This window comes from Heterodontus francisci, chromosome 1 (assembly GCF_036365525.1).
Source record: "Heterodontus francisci isolate sHetFra1 chromosome 1, sHetFra1.hap1, whole genome shotgun sequence".
Taxonomy (NCBI): domain Eukaryota; kingdom Metazoa; phylum Chordata; class Chondrichthyes; order Heterodontiformes; family Heterodontidae; genus Heterodontus; species Heterodontus francisci.
Window position 1 is genome coordinate 173310973 of NC_090371.1, and position 18143 is coordinate 173329115.

Consider the following 18143-nt stretch of genomic DNA (forward strand, 5'->3'; position numbering starts at 1 on the left):
GCCTCAACTATTCTCAAATCAGGGGCAATCTGCTAACGGTAAAGTTCCCACTACTCTGATCCACTGATTTAAATCTTAAACAAACTCTGCTGCAACAGCATGATTTATTTTTGTGCTTGCTACACTAGCTACGTTATGGCAGTCTGGGCAGAGGGCTAGGTTAGAACTACCCAAAATCATGTTGCATCTGATCTTTGCATGCAGTAACACTATTATCACAATACTCAAAAAACCTACCCTGCTCAAATTTGGCTGCCCTCAGAAGTTTGTCACCATCCTCTGTCTACTCCACGATGACATGCAAGCCCTGATCCACACCAACGGAACCAGTACAGACCCTAGTTCAGTCAAGACCAGGGTCAAGCAAGGTTATGTCATTGCACCAATCCTCTTCTCCATTTTCCTCACTGCAGTGCTACACCTCATCTCCAGCAAACTACCCACAGGCATGGAGATAATCCACAGAACAGACGGGAAACTGTTCAACCTTCGCTGCCTTCAATCCAAACCAAAGTCTCTCCAAACTTGGTCATTGAGCTTCAGTATGCAGATGATGCTTGTGTGTGCGCTCACTCTGAAACTGAACTCCAAGACATTATTGACTCCTTTTCTGAAGCATATGAGAAAAATGGGTCTTTCACTAAACACTCAGAAAATAAAGGTCCTCTTCCATCCAGCTCCCACAACCCAACACCTCCCCCATCAATCAATATCAATGGTGAGATCCTGGAAAATGTGAACTATTTTCCACATCTTGGGAGCCTCCTCTCAGCGAATGCAGACATAGACGACGATGTTCGTCATCACCTACAATATGTCAACTCAGCCTTCGGCCGAGCAAGGAAGAGAGTATTTGAGGATCAGGATCTCAAACCCAAGACTAAGATCAAGGTTTCCTAAGCAGCAGTGATCCCTATGTTTCTATATGCTTCGGAGACTTGGACAACCTACAGCAGATACCTCAAAGCACTGGAGAAGTGCCACCAGAAGTGCCTCCGCAAGATCCTCCAAATCCGGTGACAAGAAATGTGGTTCAACAGCAGCGTCCTCCCTCAAGCCAACCAATCCAGCATCACGGCACTAATTATCCAAAACCAGGTCTGCTAGGCAGGGCATGTCATTCGCATGCCTGATACCAGACTCCTGAAGCAGCTGTTCTACTCAAAACTTGGTCATGGCAGGAGACTCACGGGAAGACAGCAGAAATGGTTCAAAGCATCCTGAAGAGATCAAACATCCTGTCGACTCATGGGTGTCCCTGGCTCATGACTGTCCTAGATGGAGAAAGCTCATTTGAGAAGGCATCGTACATCTCGAGGGACTTCGTCGGGAACATGTGGAGGTGAAGTCAAGGCATCGAAATGATCGCACAAAACTCCAAACTACTCATCTACTTGAACCTTCAAGCACCACCTGCCCCTCATTTGCAAGAGTTTGAAGATCACACATTGGACTTATCAGCCATCTCAGAACCCATCAAACCGGAGTGGAAGCAAGTCATCCTCAATCCCGAGGGACTTCCTAAGAAGAAGAGTCATAATACTACTACTGTTATTACCTAATTCCCATCAATCACCTCAGCACTGACAAAGGGGCCAAATTAATTCACTCCATTATTGTCATTTCTGAACCAGCTTGGCCCCTTCAATCATTATATCCCTTTCTGTGACAAGTCACTTTTGACATTGTCTATCCTCAGCTACTTGTTCCATGTACCTCTTGTGTGCAGAGCATGAAAGGTATTCCAGCTGTTGAAGCATGCCTAAAACATCGCAGTTGTTTTTCTTGAAGCTTCCATATAAGCATTGTTTCTTGTCCAAGCCAAAATATAATATTATCATAATAGCATTACCATAACTCCTGTGATCATGAATCAGCCCATGCCAACTTGGTCAACATTCAGAGTTGGACTGACAAATGATAGGCAACAAAAGTCCCTTCAAGCCTGCTCCACCAGCTTGGACTCCATAGATCCACGGGATGAGATATGCCTGACCTGAACCTTTGCCACTGACCCTGTCGAAGTTCAATGGGGCCTGGGAGAGTCAAAAAAAACAGAAAAACCCTATTTAGAGAAAACAAAATTCTAGGAGATTCCTTTCCGATTCCCAAATAAGTTCCAGGAGAACACTGACTGGGAGATACTTCAGTAGTACATCTATCTTTGATATGTATTGATATCAGCCAAGTCAAAAATGTATCAGTTTGAATACTTGCAGCAAATCCACACGAACTGTACATGCCAGCAACTTGTTCCATTGGTTGACAATTCTCTGTGAAAAGAAATGCCTCTTGATACCTAACCTACTTTTATGATTATGTAACTTTAAACCAGGTTCCCAATCCTCCCTAACCTATATAACTCAAATATCTGACCCACATGGACCAAATCTACCTTTTCATTGATTTAACGATTTCAATCAAATCACGTCAATGTCAAAAGATTTGTATGGTAAAAAGTTTCAGCTCTTTAAATCCATCATGGTAATAAAGAGCCTTTAAACTAGGCATCAAACTAGTGTCCCTTATCTGAATCTTTACGAGGACCTCTGTATCATCCACCATGTAAAGAGACAAAAACTGGGCACTGTCATTTAAATGAAGCCTAACCAAGGGCTTAGACAAGGACAGCATAGTATTTTTGTTTTGTGCTTGATTGTCCTGGCAACACATCCAATAGCCTGCTCATGGACCTTCAGAGATTCATGCACTGTGACACTGGTCATTCTCCACACAATAGCCATAAATTTGCAAGGTTCACTTCAAGGGGCCATGCTGTGACCTAGGCCTGGAGCCGAGGTGGTTCCCATTATAACCATGGGAGCAGCTTTCACCAGGGAAATATGGGGTCCCTTTAATCTGGAATTAATCTGGTGGAGGCAGGTTCAAGCAAGACATTCAAAAGATAGTTCTCTGAAAAGGAAGAATGTGCAGGGTTACAGGGAGAAGGCAGGGGAATGGCACTAAGTGCATTGCTCATTTGGAGAGCCAGTGCAGACATGATGGGCTGAATGACCTCCTTCTGTGCTGTAACAATTCTGAGATTCTGATTCTGTGATTTAATTGGATTGCCATCTTCAATTTACTGATGGTATCCAATATCTTCTATTGATTACACAAAAATAACTTCGAAACTGTTCTACATTTGATATTTGGGAGTTAAGTGTGGATTACTAAAGATTTTTCAGGATTTTGTTCCTGCTAGTTTATTCACAATTTTGTTCCTTCCATCCATGGACTATATCTCCTATGCAGCAGATCAACAAATGAACAGCATTCCTTTACAGGTAGATCATTTAGCATCTGTTGAGAACATATTGGCAATCGATCTCTCCTTAATCATTGCTGGAAACCTGACAAATTTTGTGAAAGAAAGGGCAACTGCAATCTTGGACAAACACTTAACCCATTCATATGACATAGCTGTCGGCTATTTTAATGGACAAGATTTATTTTAAATGGATTAAGTCCTCTGTTAAAGATTTTCCCTTTTCTTCCCTTCGTCACCTTAGCCTAAATAGGGAGTTGTACGTTTCACACACACCCAACTTGATCTCTGCTGAACTCAGCTGGTTTTCTGGTTCATTTAAATCATATAGGCTAGTGCTGGTCAAGACTTCTGCCTTAGATTCAGTATTCATTCGCAATAGGCAGTGGATAGTTTTGTGTGAAATGGCAAGTTCATCAGTGACTACTCTTTCTGACAGCAACCAAAATTTCCTCACCCTCACAGTGTAGCCCTGATACACTGAAGATTTTGCAGCATGAACCATCTCCTTTTAGCCAGACTGGAAGGTGCTCTTTTGAAGATCCTCTGCTTTCAAGGCATTACAATGATTAATACCAGGTTATCATGGGTGATCATTCCAGCCCAAAGGAAGTCATAGTGTTGGCTATGGTTTCAGCACCAAGAAATGTGCATTGTGGGACAGATTGGTGGACCTGGTCATGTGGGTCTCTACTCAGATTTCCTGTCCCTAACATCCCACAGTAGGTGCACATGGTGCTTTAGGGAGAAGAAAATCAACCCCAAGACACCATCCAGCAAGTTAGTGTTCACCACCTAAAATCAGTAATTGTTACTCTTGCATCACAGAAATTCTACCCTCAATGCCAAAAGGAATTTTTGCTCTTGAGGAATCAGAATATTTTTCAGAAGCCCCATCACAGTTTATGAGTTTTTACACTAGATATTTTCAATCTTAGCATCACCAACCATTCCCATAAGTAAACCATGCATCCCCTATGATTAGGCTGAACACGTTTCTGCCCAATATCTAGATAAGTGACAACATGATCCAGGGATTGTAGCAGAAAAACTTTACTCTGTACAATGCCTATTATAATGTATAATACGGTGACACATGACTTCTCTCTCTACAGCTGGTAGGCTGGATAACCGCTATTGAGATGAGACACATGCTTTTACTGACTTACATAAGAAATATGAATAAGCAGTGTTTAACGCAGTAAGGATATATACTTCCTTACACTCTTCAATATATAAAAACAACAAAAACACAATCAGCTTCTTCACTAAACGGAGGGGCTGAATTTCCTGGGAATTCAACCCCGTTGTCTCTAATCATATGTTTGCTTACTATAACCTCAGACCTGTCTGATTCCATTTATCAGACTGAAATAGAACTTTAAAACCATTCAGCATTAAAGCTGTTGACTGTGCTTTACAAGTACATGGTCTGCCTTTTTACTCTGTGCCTCTAAGAGAACTGCCACCCTAAGTCTGTAAGATGAATAAGCTGTTCAATAAGCCACCAATCACAGGGTTTCCAATCAATTGAAGATGCCCCTTTCTTCAAAAGGACTCAGATAGCTGTCAATTAAAGTCATGCTATGCCTTCTGGTTCCCATAAGTTAGAAATAATCACGTTTTAGATGTAAAAATGCTGGAATAAGAACAAAATACATATGTGGAAATGTAAATTAAAAGCAGAAAGTGCTGGAAATACTCAGCAGGTCTGGCAGATCTGTGGAGACAGACACAGAGTTAACGTGTCAGGTCAGTGACTTTTCATCATAACTGCCAACGGTAATTTCTAATCTTTTAATTTTCTAACCATTTCTAGCCTACTAGGAGGCTTGCAGGGATTTTCTTGACTGTCCTTCCCTCTCCCACATTGTACAAATTGAATAGAACAAGATCTTAGAGAATCCAGGTGTACTCCTCTGAGACAATGGAACCATTTTTAACAATATCTTGAGATCACTGGGATTTCAAACAGTGCCCCCCACCCCCCCCCCCCCCCACAGAAACCCCTCCCCGATAATGAACTAATATCAATTGAAACCACTATTAAGTCAGCCAAACCAAATTTATATCTTGAGGAAATCCTGATAGACAAATGGTTTTCTGCTAAAAAAGAATACTGTGCACAGTCCTGACGGATAGAAAGTTGCATACCGAATATAGCATTACAAGAACACAAGGGAGAAAAAACATTCAACACAGGCAAAAATCAATTTTAGCACTCAACCTGCCTCTTTCCCAGGAAAGGCACTGCTTTTATTTTATCAAATGTTTTTGAAAATGTATTTAAAAGGTATATTTGTTTAATACTTTCTGGTGCTGCAGAAAAGTATGGTGCATTCTCAACCTCCAAATGAGGAAGAGATGGATCAAAATCAAGACCATTTTTTTTAAAGCAATTACACATCTTACAACATCACCCAAGTCTCCATTTGTTAAATGAAGCTGTGTCCGTCTAAACATTTCAATGTGATGAAGTAATTTCTTTTTAAATTGATCTTAATAAACAGAAATTGCTGGTTGCTTTCTACTAAATTGGAAAGCTAACCCAAAACTGATGGATGAGCATAAGAAAATGCACACTGCACATTTAACAGAATGAGTGTAGTAGGTGTAAAATGAAATTGTTTTGAGTTTTTCAATATCTTTCCAATTAAGAGTATTACTCCCTTGTTGGGTTTTGACTTAAGTAGAACTGACTACAGCTCTAATGCATTTGAAAGGATCTAGTATGGCAGTAATTTATGAGTCCAGTGCAAATATGGCAACTGTCAATATGGTGTAAACCAATATCTAATTTATTATGCCGCTTCAGCCTTAAGTTATCTTATTTAATTCAGAGAGGATAAATTCAAAGTGAAAATTGAACTTAAAACTATATTTGCATTTTCATTTCCCTGCAGGTATTTATGAGCCGACATTTCTTGTACTACTGCAGTGAACCTATTCTGGATGTGAAGATTGCGTTTTGTCAGGTGTGTGTTCCTTACAGGTAAACAAGGTACAGTACTTGTTGAATCATATTTCCATTTCATTTATGTCTCTTGTGTGATGCATGATTCAAACTGGTGTCTGCTGTCATGTCTTAGATCAGGCATAACTTTGTTCTTTCTGTTTTATCATCAGTTAAAAGAAAAGGCTTATAATATTGCAAAGAATAGCAGTAAACCTGAGGATTGGGAGTGTTACAGAAACCAGCAAAGGGAGACCAAAAAGTTGACAAAAAGGGGAAAATAGAATGAGAGTAAACTAGCAAGGAATGTAAAAAACGATTGTAAGAGCTTTTACAAGTATATAAAAGGGAGAGTAACTAAAATAAGTTTCAGCCCCTTAAAGTCAGAGAGAGGAGAAAAGATTTTACAGAATGAAGAAATGGCAGAGTTGTTGAACAATTATTTTGGGCTTGATTTTTAGACCCCATCAGGGCTGGTATTGAAGGTGGGCGGGTGTTAAAAATAGCACCACCAGCCTGCATACCGTTGCCCTGGCTTCATTCCTACACTGCCGCCACCGCCGCCCCACCCCCAGCCCACCAGGCCATTTTTGCAGAGGTGGGATGGGGGGGTGGTAGCAGGGTTAACTGCCTGTGTGTGGCAGGTAGCCGACCCAACTTGTTAAGGGCCATTTAAGGCTTGGATGTGGCCTCCCAGCAGGAGGCTGGGGTGGGGGGGGGGGGGGGCAGAGGGTGGGGGGCAGTACTCCAGGCAGGCCTAGAGCCCCTCCCTCCCTGTAGAGAAGCTTCCCACCCAACCCCTACAGTGGTGGCCTGCACACAAAAGCCATTTTTTATTTTAGATTTTAAAAAAGCTGGAGAGAGGACACTTCCATTTTGAAGCGTCCTCTTCCTTACTTACCTTCCATTGCAGCCTGCTCCTCCCTTCAAGCTGCAAGGCCTCTGAATGTCCCTCCTGCTCAAAAGCCTGGCCACCATTGTTAATTGGATGGTGAGCCTGCCCTCTGACCATTAATTGGCCACCCTCGGGAAAATCACAATGAGTGACATTCTCACACAGTGAGGTTTCTGACTCACATTTCAGCCTGGCGGAGGGGTTCAGAAGCCCACAGGGAAAATCCTGCCCATTGTTTCTGTCTTCACAGTCATCAGCACAAATTATATACCAGAAATAGATTGTAACCAAGTGGCTAATAAGAATGAGGAACTTAAGGTAATTAATATCAGCAGAGAAAAAGTATTGGAGAAGCTTAAGGGACTAAAAACCAACAAATTCCTAGGATCTGATAGCCTGTACCCAAGGGTTCTAAGAGAGGTAGCTGCAGAGATAGTGGATGCATTGGTTATAATTTTCCAAAATTCCCTAGATTCTAGAATGGTCCCAGTGGGTAGGAAGTTATCAAATGTAACACCCATTTCAAGAAAGGAGGGAGAGAGAAAACAGGGAACTACAGGCCAGTTAGCCTGACATCAGTCATCAGGAAAATGCTGGAATCGATTATTAAGGAAGTCTTAACAACGCACTTAGAAAATCATAGTATGATCAGACAAAGTCAACATGGTTTTACAAAAAGGAAATTGTATTTGACAAATGTATTAGTGTTATTTGAGGATGTAACTAGTAGGGTAGACAAAGGGGAACCAGTGGATGTAGTATACTTGGATTTCCAAAAGGCATTCGATAACATGCCACACAAAAGGTTGATACACAAGAAAAGGGCTCATAGAGTTGGGGGTAATGTAGTAGCATTGAGGATTGGTTAACGGACAGGAAGGAGAGAATAGGAATAAATGGGGCAGTTTCAAATTGGCAGGCTGTAACTAGTGGAGTGCTGCAAAGATCAGTGCTGGGTCCTCAGCTATTTGCAATCTTTATTGATGACTTAGATGAAGAGACAGAGAGTAATGCACCTAAGCTTGCAGACGATACAAAGTTAGGTGTGAACGTAAGCTGTGAGGAGGACACAAAGAGGCTGCAAAGAGATATAGACAGGTTAATTGAGTGGGCAACAAGGTGGCAGATGGAGTAAAAGGTGGGGAACTGAGAGGTTATTCACCTTGGCAGTAAGAATAGAAAAGCAGAATATTTTTTTAAAAGGTGTGAAACTTGTAAATGTTTGATGTTTAAAAAGAGACTTGGGTGTACTCGTACAAGGAACACAGAAAGTTAGCATGCAGGCACAGCAAGCAATTAGGAAGGCAAATGGCATGTTGGCCTTTATTGCAAGGGGACTGGAGTACAAGAATAAAGGAAGTCTTGCTACAATAGTATTGTAGGGCTTTGGTGAGACCACACCTGGAGTATTGTTGCACTTTTAGTTTCCATATCTAAGGAAGGATATACTTGCCTTTGCAGTACAGCAAAGCTTCATTAGATTGGTCCCTAGCATAAGAGGGTTGTCCTATGTTGAGAGGCTGAGTAAATTGGGCCTATACTCTCTGGAGTTTGAGAGAATGAGAGGTGATTTCATTGAAATATACAAGATTCTGAAGGGACTTGACGGGGTAGATGCAGAGAGGTTTTTGCCCCTGGCTGGCAAATCTAGAACATGGGGGCATAGCCTCAGGATATGGGATTAATCATTTAGGGCTGAGATGAGGAGAAATTTCTTCACCCAGAGGGTTGTGAATCTTTGGAATTGTCTACCCCCAGAGGGTTGTGAATGCTCCATCCTTGAGTATATTCAAGACTGAGATTGATAGATTTTTTGATCGCTCAGTGAATCAAGGGATATTGGGGAGTGGGCAGGAAAGTGGAGTTGAGGTAGAGGGTCAGTCATAATCGTAAAGAATGGTGGAGTAGGCTCGAAGGGATGATTGGTCTACTCCTACTCCTATGACATATGCTCCTTTGTTCTTATATGGAGTACCTGCAGTGATCAGAATAATTTAGAGGAGCCGTATTCTTAACTTGGTATTAGCTGGGTGGTAGATCACTAATACTAATACTGAGATTCTGATTATAGCAAGCTGACAGATAGCAACATCTGTATATTTTGATACAATGTATTAAAGAAAATAATTATCATTTTAAATAGCACGCCTACAACCCCACTAGTGCCGCCATTTTGAATGTAAGCAGGTTAATTAGACTAGAAATATCTGCCGACAGTTTGCTCCAATTTCATCGACTGCCTATGGGAGATTGGAAGACTAGATCTATGTAGCCAGAGGTGGTTGAATTACATTTATTCTTTAATGAGTCATCCCAGGCCTCTCGAGAGTGGCATTGGGGAGAGCTCCGCTGGTGGCTTGGTGTAGCACTAAGTCATACACCAAACAAAGCCCCTCCTATGATGCTGGATCTGTGTTTAGTTAGTTGATTGAAGCTGGGACAGTAATCGTTACAATTGGCCTCAGCACTTTTGGGCTAGTAAAGAGAAATAATGTGCAGGTAAGTGCACGGATGTGAACATTGGGTGAGGACAGACTCTGGAATACTCTCCACAGCCAAATAAGCTTCTTTCATTCACTGGGCTGAATCTTAGTCTCCCGTCACTGCTCCCGGTGATGGGCAAAAAAAATTGCAGCCTGCATGCACGGGCTGTGCGCCACAACAACGCCATGATCTAGCGCGGAGAGGCTCATTTAAATACGCAGGGCAGGCCCCCCCGCCCCCACAATCCCGTAGCGGGGTGGCCTCAGTGATGTCGTGAATGGCATCAGCTGCCTCTGCACAGGGGCTGCCGCCATTTTTAAAGAGCTGCCATTAAAAGTGCAGATTTGAACCCCATACCCCCCACTACTACACAGCAAATAAATTGTCGCCCCATATCCCCCCCCACAGAAACACTTACATTGCATTGTTACCCTCTCCTCCAGACAAAACATTTAAACTTCCGAGTTGACCTCTCCCCCCTCCAACTGCACAAAGTACAAAGGTCATCCCTCCCCTCCCCAACACTAGAAATACAGATTTGACCCCCATTCCCTCGCACCCCCCCCCCACCCCACCAAACTACACTCAGAATCCTAAGTTACCCCCTTCCCCACCTCGGTAGCACCAGCTTTCTCTGGACAGGAAAATGAAGGTGTATGAATGCTGCCCGTCGCACGGAACATCACAGACAGCTAGTAAGACAGCGAAGAAAGGTATTTAAATTTATTCATTGCCTTTTTTTAAATATTTAAAGTTGGGTCCCATCGACAAGCAACAAGAGGGTTGCCACGGACCCTCGCTGGCGTCGGGAAGATCGGCCCAGAAATCCTGGCCTTGGGCTCCATGGCGGGCTGCTGTGATCTTCCCGAACCGCACCCCCCCGCCCCACCCCCCTGCCACGAAGCCTGACATTGGGAGCTCAACAAAATCCTGGCCACTGTCTGGACTTACACACAAAGGATGGCTACTGGGAGAAGAAACTGTAAGGCTTGTGTTTAATGAAACACGAGCCCAGCAAGGGTCAATGGGATACATTTTGGTGAAAGAGTGAAAACAGATGCTCAACAGGTTTTGTGCTAAGAAGACATGCCTGTTTGAAAGTCTGGTTTTAGCATGCAATTCTGGTCCTAATTGCTGATTACCATAATTTGAATTTGCCTGGAGGCACTAAAACATGCACCTGTAGGTTTAGCATTCAAAAGTTGATTAGGCGCACTGCAACCACTTCCACTGAAGGTGTGGAGTGTGCTGTTTGATAAACTTCAGGATGGCTCAGGGACCAAGTGAGAGGATGCACGGGTTCTCAGACATGGCATTGGAGGTCCTGGTGGAGGAGGTCCAGAGGAGTGGGAATGACCTGTATCCACAGGGAGGAAGGTATCCACCTCACCCTCCTGTCAATTTCTCCTGCAGCAGCTGGTTCTGCTCTGCCTGGCCTCATGTCCTCCTCCTCTTCATGCCGACCAAGAGGGATCCCTAGCAAGGTGCCGATGACCGCTTATAAAGTTTCCAATAAGGTAGAGTAACACAACACTTATTCTCTTTAGATGAAGTCCTCAGAGAATTTCCAGAATAAATGTTGTTAGAGCATTGGTGAAGCCTTGCCAAAATGTCCCAGAAAGTCTCTTGGTATGTTTCAAAAGTCTTCTTCAAACCTTCAGCAGCAAGTGAACAGTAAAAGGTGATTTACCTTTAAAGTTGTGCTCAAAATCCTTAGCAATGACTTGTTTACTGCCAATCAGCTAGTCACTGTTAGGAGAGGGCATTAATTCAAGCGATAGTCACCAAAATGCTTTCCAGCCTCCTTAATGAACACTAACAAACAATTTAAGTGGCAATCAGCCCCATAATGATACTCCAGGTGGCTGTTCCGAGAGCATGCTCCAACTCCATTAGGCAGATAGTGTCTTGCACTAAACACAGGCTAAACCAACGTTTCAGCATAAGACTCCATCTTGGCCACCTTGGAGTCTCTTTAGCACCAAAAGTAGCCAGGGAAAATTGCCCCCAGTGTCTTCTAAAGGAGAGAGCAGAAAAAGGGAAAAAGTTGGAAGAAAGATAAAAAAAACTTTGGCAAATGCTGGGATTAGGGAGCTAATGCTTCATAATGCCTCTTTATGCAAAGGAACTTCATTGAAGGGGGAAATATCTTAAGAGTCACATAGAAATAAAATTTAATTAATTTTCAGGGGTCAGACCTTTACAAATGAAAATAACATTGTTTTCTAATATTTCGACATTAATACTGACCTTACCTGGACTTGAAATCAAGATATAGGCCCCACAATTCCTCATGTTACATACAAACATACGAACATACAAATTAGGAGCCAGAGTAGACCACTTGGCCCCTTGAGCCTGCTCCGCCATTCAACAAGATCACGGCTGATCTGATTGTAACCACAACTCCACATTCCTACCTAACCCCAATAACCTTTCACCCCCTTGCTCATCAAGAATCTATCTACCTCTGCCTTAAAAATATTCAAAGACTCTGCTTCCACCACCTTTTGAACAAGAGAGTTCCCAAGACTCAACCCTCAGAGAAAAAAAATTCTCCTCATTTTGGTCTTAAATGGGCGATTCCTTATTTTTAAATTGTGATCCTGAGTTCTAGATTCTCCCACAGGGGAAACATCCACCTTGTTAAGACAACTCAGGATCTTATAGGTTTCAATCAAGTCATCTCTTACTCTTCTAAACTCCAGTGGATACATGCCTAGCCTGTCCAACCTTTCCTCATAAGACAACCCACCCATTCCAGGTATTAGTCTACTAAACATTCTCTGAACTGCTTCCAATGCATTTACGTCCTTCCTTAAATAAGGAGATGAATACTGTACATGGTACTCCAGATGTGGTCTCACCAATGCCCTGTATAACTGAAGCATAACCTCCCTACTTTTGTATTCAATTCCCCTCGCAATAAACAAACAAAGACATTCTATTAGCTTTCCTAATTACTTGCTTTACCTGCATACTAACCTTTTGCGATTCATGCATTAGGACACCCAGATCCCTCTGCATCTCAGAGCTCTGCAATCTCTCACCATTTAGATAATATGCTTTTTTATTCTTCCTGCCAAAATGGACAATTTCACATTTTCCCACCTTATACTCCATCTGCCAGATCTTTGCCTACTCATTTAACCTATCTATATCCCTTTGTAGCCTTCTTATGTCCTCTTCACAACTTACTTTCCTACCTATCTTTGTGTCATCAGAAAATTTAGCAATCACACATTTGGTCCCTTCATCCAAGTCATTTATATAAATTGTAAAATGTTCGGGCCCCAGCACTGATCCCTGCAGCACACCACTCTTTATATCTTACCAAACAGAATATGACCCATTTTTGCCTACTTTCTGTTTCCTGTTAGTTAGCCAATCTTCTATCCATGCCAATATGTTACCCCCTACACCATGAGTTTTTATTTTCTGCAATAACCTTTGATGTGGCATCTTATCAAGTGCCTTTTGGAAATCTAAGTACAGTACATCCACCGGTTCCCCTTTATCCACAACACATGTTACTTCTTCAAAGAACTGCAATAAATTTGTTAAATATGATTTCCATTTCACAAAACCATGTTGACTCTGCCTGATTGCCTTGAATTTTTCTAAGTGCCCTGCTATAGCGTCTTTAATAATAGCTTCTAACATTTTCTCTATGACAGATGTTAAGCTAACTGGCCTGCAGTATCCTGCTTTCTGTCTCCCTCCCTTTTTGAATAAAGGAGTTACAGTTGCTATTTTCCAATTAAATGGTACCTTCCCTGAATCTAGGGAATTTTGGAAAATGAAAACCAACACATCAACTATCTCACTAACCACTTCTTTTAGGACCCAACAATGAGGTCCATCCAGGATCCCGCAGCTTCAACAATTTGCTCAGTACTACTTCCCTGGTGACTGTAATTTTCTTGAGTTCCTCCCTCCCTTCCATTTCCTGATTTACAGCTATTTCTGTAAATGGTGAAGACCGATGCAAAATATCTGTTCATATCACCACCATCTCTTTATTTTCCATTATTAATTCCCCAGACTCACTTTCTATAGGACCAATGCTCACTTTGTTACCTCTTTTCTTTTTAAAATATCTATGGAAACTCTTACTATCTGTCTTTATGTGTCTAGCTAGGTTTCTCCCATACTCTTATTTTTCCTTCCTTATTAATCTTTAAGTCATTCTTTGCTGTTTTTTATATTCTGTCCAATCTTCTGACCTGCCACCCATCTTTACGCAATTATATGCTTTTTCTTTAAGTTTAATCCTATATCTTACATTTTAGTTAACCACAACCACAGATGGTGGGTCCTCCCCTTTGAATTTTTCTTTCTCGTTGGAATGTATCTATTCTGTTTATTCTGAAATATCCCCTTAAATGTCTGCTACTGCATCTCTATTGACATATCCCTTGACCTAATTTGCCCCAGTTCACTTTAGCTAGCTCTGCTTTCATGCCCTCATTATTGTCCTTATTTAAGCTTAAAATACTAGTCTTGGACACACTCTTCTTTCCCTCAAAGTGAATGTAAAATTCAATCATATTATGATCGCTGCTGCCTATGGGTGCTTTCGTAATGAGGCCATTAATTAATCCTATCTCGTTGTACAATACCAGGTCTAGTATGGTCTGCTCTCTGGTTGGTTCCCGAATGTGCTGTTCTAAGAAACTATCTGGAAAACATTCTATGAAGTCCCCATCTAGGCTACCTTTGCCCATTGGATTTTTCCAGTCTATATGTAGATTAAAATCCCATGATAATCGTTGTACCTTTCTGGCAAGCTCCCATTATTTCTTCCTTTATACCCACCATGTGGTTACTGTGAGGGGGTCTTTACACCTCTCCCACAAATGACTTCTTGCCTTTATCATTTCTCATCTCAAGCCAAAACAACTTCTACATCCTGGTTCCCTGAACTTAGATCATCCTGCTTTATTGCGCTAATACCATCATTAATTAACAGAGCCACACCTTCACCTAGCTTCCTGTTCTTCCTAAATGTCATGTACCCTTTAATATTCAGGGCCCAATCTATGTCATCCTGCAGCCATGTTTCCGTAATTGCTATCACACTTATTTATTTCTATTTGCACTATCAGTTCATCTGTTTTGTTTCAAATGCTACGTGCATTGCGATACAGAACCTTTAATTTTGTCCTTTTATTATTTTTGTAACCTCTAGCCTTACCTGCTGATTTACTCTTAGATTTGAGCTCTCTGTCCCTTCCTGTCACAGTCTGTTTATCATTTCCCATATTAATACCTTTCTCTCTTGCCTTGTCTCTTCTTTTTGATTTACCACATCGTCCCAAAGTTGTTACCACCACTATTTAGTTTAAAACCCTCTCTACTTTCCTAGTTATGTGGCTTGCTAGAACACTGGTCCTAGCACAGTTCAGGTATAGACTGTCCCAACGGTACAGCCCCCATTTTCCCCAGTACTGGTACCAGTGCCTCACTTCTACCACACCAGTCTTTGAGCCATGCATTTATTTCTCTATTCTTATTTGTCCTATGTCAATTTGCATGTAGCTAAGGTAATAATCCAGAGATTATTACCTTTGAGGTTCTGCCTCTTAATTTAGTGCCTAGCCACTCAGACTGACTATGCAGAACCTCTTTCCTTGTCCTACGCATGTCGTTGGTACCTACATGGACCACTATGAGTGGATCCTCCCCCTCCCTCTCCAGCCCTGAGCAGATTTCCTGAATCCAGGCAGGCAACACAGCCTCTGGACTCTCGTTCTTTGCTGCAGAGAACAGTGTTAGTCTCTCTCACTATTCAGTCCCCTACTACCACTACCTTCCTTTTTGCTCACCCGCTTGAACGGCTTCCTGTACCATGGTGCCATGATCAGTCTGCTCCTCCACCCTGCAGACCTCGCTTTTGTCCACACAGGTTGCAAGCACCTCAAACCTGTTTAACAATTGCAAAGTTTGAGGCTCCTGCCCTACTGTCTGTTTGGTCCCATTACCTGCTTCACTCACGTTAACACCCTCCTGTCCCTCACTACTGACCAAAATAGACGACACTATTCTAAAATGTGTGACCGTCTTCTGGTACAAACTGTCCAGTATCTCTCCCCCTCCCTGATGTTGCACAGTGTCTGCAGTTCAGCTTCCAGATCAATAATCCTGATCTGGAATTCCTCTTGCAGCTTGCACTTTCTGCAGACGTGTTTGTCCTCGATCGCATTGGCATCCAGGTGATCCCACATTCCACAGCTGCATCACACCTGCCCTGCCATTGTTACTTATGTTATTTAATTTAATTTAAATACTTTCTTAATTAACTTAGAATAATTCCTTTGTATACTACAATTTACTGTGCTTATTACATGCTATTATCACCTATAACTAAGAGTTATGCATTTTTAATTACAAAGGTATGTGTTTTAGGTATTTATTTTAAAGTAGTAGTTCTTTTTATTTATAGATCTTCCCTAATTCCGGTGTCCTAAGCTGGCTAGTAACACACTGTCCTTTACACTAAGCACTTACTGGCCAATCAACTCACTAGTTTCTTGTGATGTCACAGTTGTCGTACAGTATGATAACATCATATTGCAGAGCAGGATTCTAATGACAGTACATGAGTGCTGCAGTGGCCTTTACCTTACCTTTACAGGAAAATTAACAGTGTTTGGGGTAATTTTGACTTTGTGTGATTGTATAATATGGGTGATAGCGAATCAGCAGCTCGTTTTACATCACTCCAAATTTATACTTTTATTCATTTCAGGCCAGAAGCTACTGTCCATAAGCATCTATTATGTGTGACAAGTGAATCTCCTGCAGCATTGCTTATAGAAAGTTAGGGCACAATGAGTGCATGAGTGATGCCATAGGTATGGGAAACAATGCAGAGGAAAAATGTGCACTGATGGTTTGTTCCTATTCTGTTTCTAAATAGCACTGCACACAAACTTCCTTGATGGCTTTTCTAGTGTCTGCACTTGACTGTGCCTGAATTATTAATTGTATCCAGATGTATATCAGGAAGCTTTGTGCTCAGATTTCCTCTCATAGGGTCACAGGCAGGTCAGGACAAATGGCCCCAACAAAACATGCACTACTGATTCAAGAGCTGCCATTTTGGTGCCATCTCTTCAAAGACACAACCTGGTACTGAATAAAACAATAGTTGTTTTGCTTCTGTTCTTGTAGCAGAATACTGTTAGTCCTTTACATTTAATGATGGAGGTGATGTTCAGTACTAGGGCACCCCATCTTCCACCCCAACTTATGTAATTTGGCTTACTTGAAGGCTGGTGAAGAAAGCATCATAAGCCCCCTTCACAGTTGCTGAAGTAATTCATTTCAGCTTCTCCCTAAACACTAACCGCTGTATCGCTACCTCAAGGTAGGAAGACCCCATTCCCCCTGACTGAATACCTGCTCCATGCCAGCTGGAATTTAACAAAAGCCTTTTAAAGGTAAGTTCTGAGATCAGCCCACCAGAAACCACCACCGCTGACCATTTCTGACTTTCCAGGAGATTCCTTCATCAGAACATCAATGGCCGTCAGCCATTCCATGAGGGATACAAGCAATGGGATATGTGGCATTGGACATCTATTCATGGCCCTGCTCGTACCAGAAGTGCAGAATAGGACAATGATAAGGGGGTCAAACAATCTATCATTAAAATCTTCAGGGTGCAGGCCACATCCTAGACACAGCAGGCCAGTATGCCTCCTCTCACTGGGATCTATGTATGTGTCAATATATATGATCTTTTACACAATTACAAGAACAGCACCTCACGAGTATCTTGGACTTAAGACAGAATTCAATGTATATGCCCAGAGCACAGGAGCTGATGTAACTACTCCTCAACATTTTCCATCAATCGGTTTTAATGACTGCAAATTGGGCATGCTGATTTCCATGTCTAAGTCTTGTATATCCGCTTCTATTGTGCAAAGCTCCAAGCCAGGAGCACTAAACTGCAAAGTTTACCTGCTGTTGGTATGCTATTTAATAGATAAAAAGTGATATAACTTAGAACATACAAAGAGATGCACTTGTTAATCTGTTAATTGTGTATCAATGGTTTGATTATATGCAGGTGAAGTGTGTGAATTGCGGGTTTTAGGTGAGACACTCACTGAGATTGGGGAGAATTTGAGTGAGGAGCTACATGTTTGTACTGCTTTTCCTCTGTACAATAAATGTGAAACTGAGTAAAGATAGGCTCCAGCATTATCCTTCCATAACAAGCTTTCTGGAGTTTAACATGGTAGCAGAGGATGGTCGCCTAAAGCGGAAGGTTGGAAACTAGGATTTTTTTTGCAGAGAAAACTAAAATCTCAAGAGCTATTGTGGAAAATATGGCAGAAAGCAAGTATAAATTATCAGGGTATGATTACCCTCCAATGTTCTCTGAGTCTGAACCGTATGGCCAGAAGAATGAAGTGAATATGTGGACACAGGTTACATCTCTACCAAAGAGGAAACAAGGTATGGCCTTGGTGTTGCTGCTTCCTACCAAAAATAAAATCAGAATAAAGTGTTCTGTGAACTGAATGCTT

At 41.9% G+C, this 18143-nt stretch overlaps 1 protein-coding gene across 3 annotated transcripts in view; it reads left to right on the top strand.

The window, feature by feature from the left end:
- The first annotated feature begins 6159 nt into the window (after nt 1–6159).
- The window catches only part of mapk10 (mitogen-activated protein kinase 10), a 260364-nt gene continuing 248380 nt past the window's right edge, over nt 6160–18143 (top strand). For 2 of the 3 annotated variants that reach the window (XM_068014958.1, XM_068014895.1), the window contains exon 1: nt 6178–6243. In XM_068014958.1, the coding sequence (XP_067871059.1) occupies nt 6178–6243 (66 nt within the window). Of the gene's footprint in view, nt 6244–18143 lie in introns of all 3 variants that reach the window. The other variant, XM_068015005.1, reaches the window with a different exon arrangement.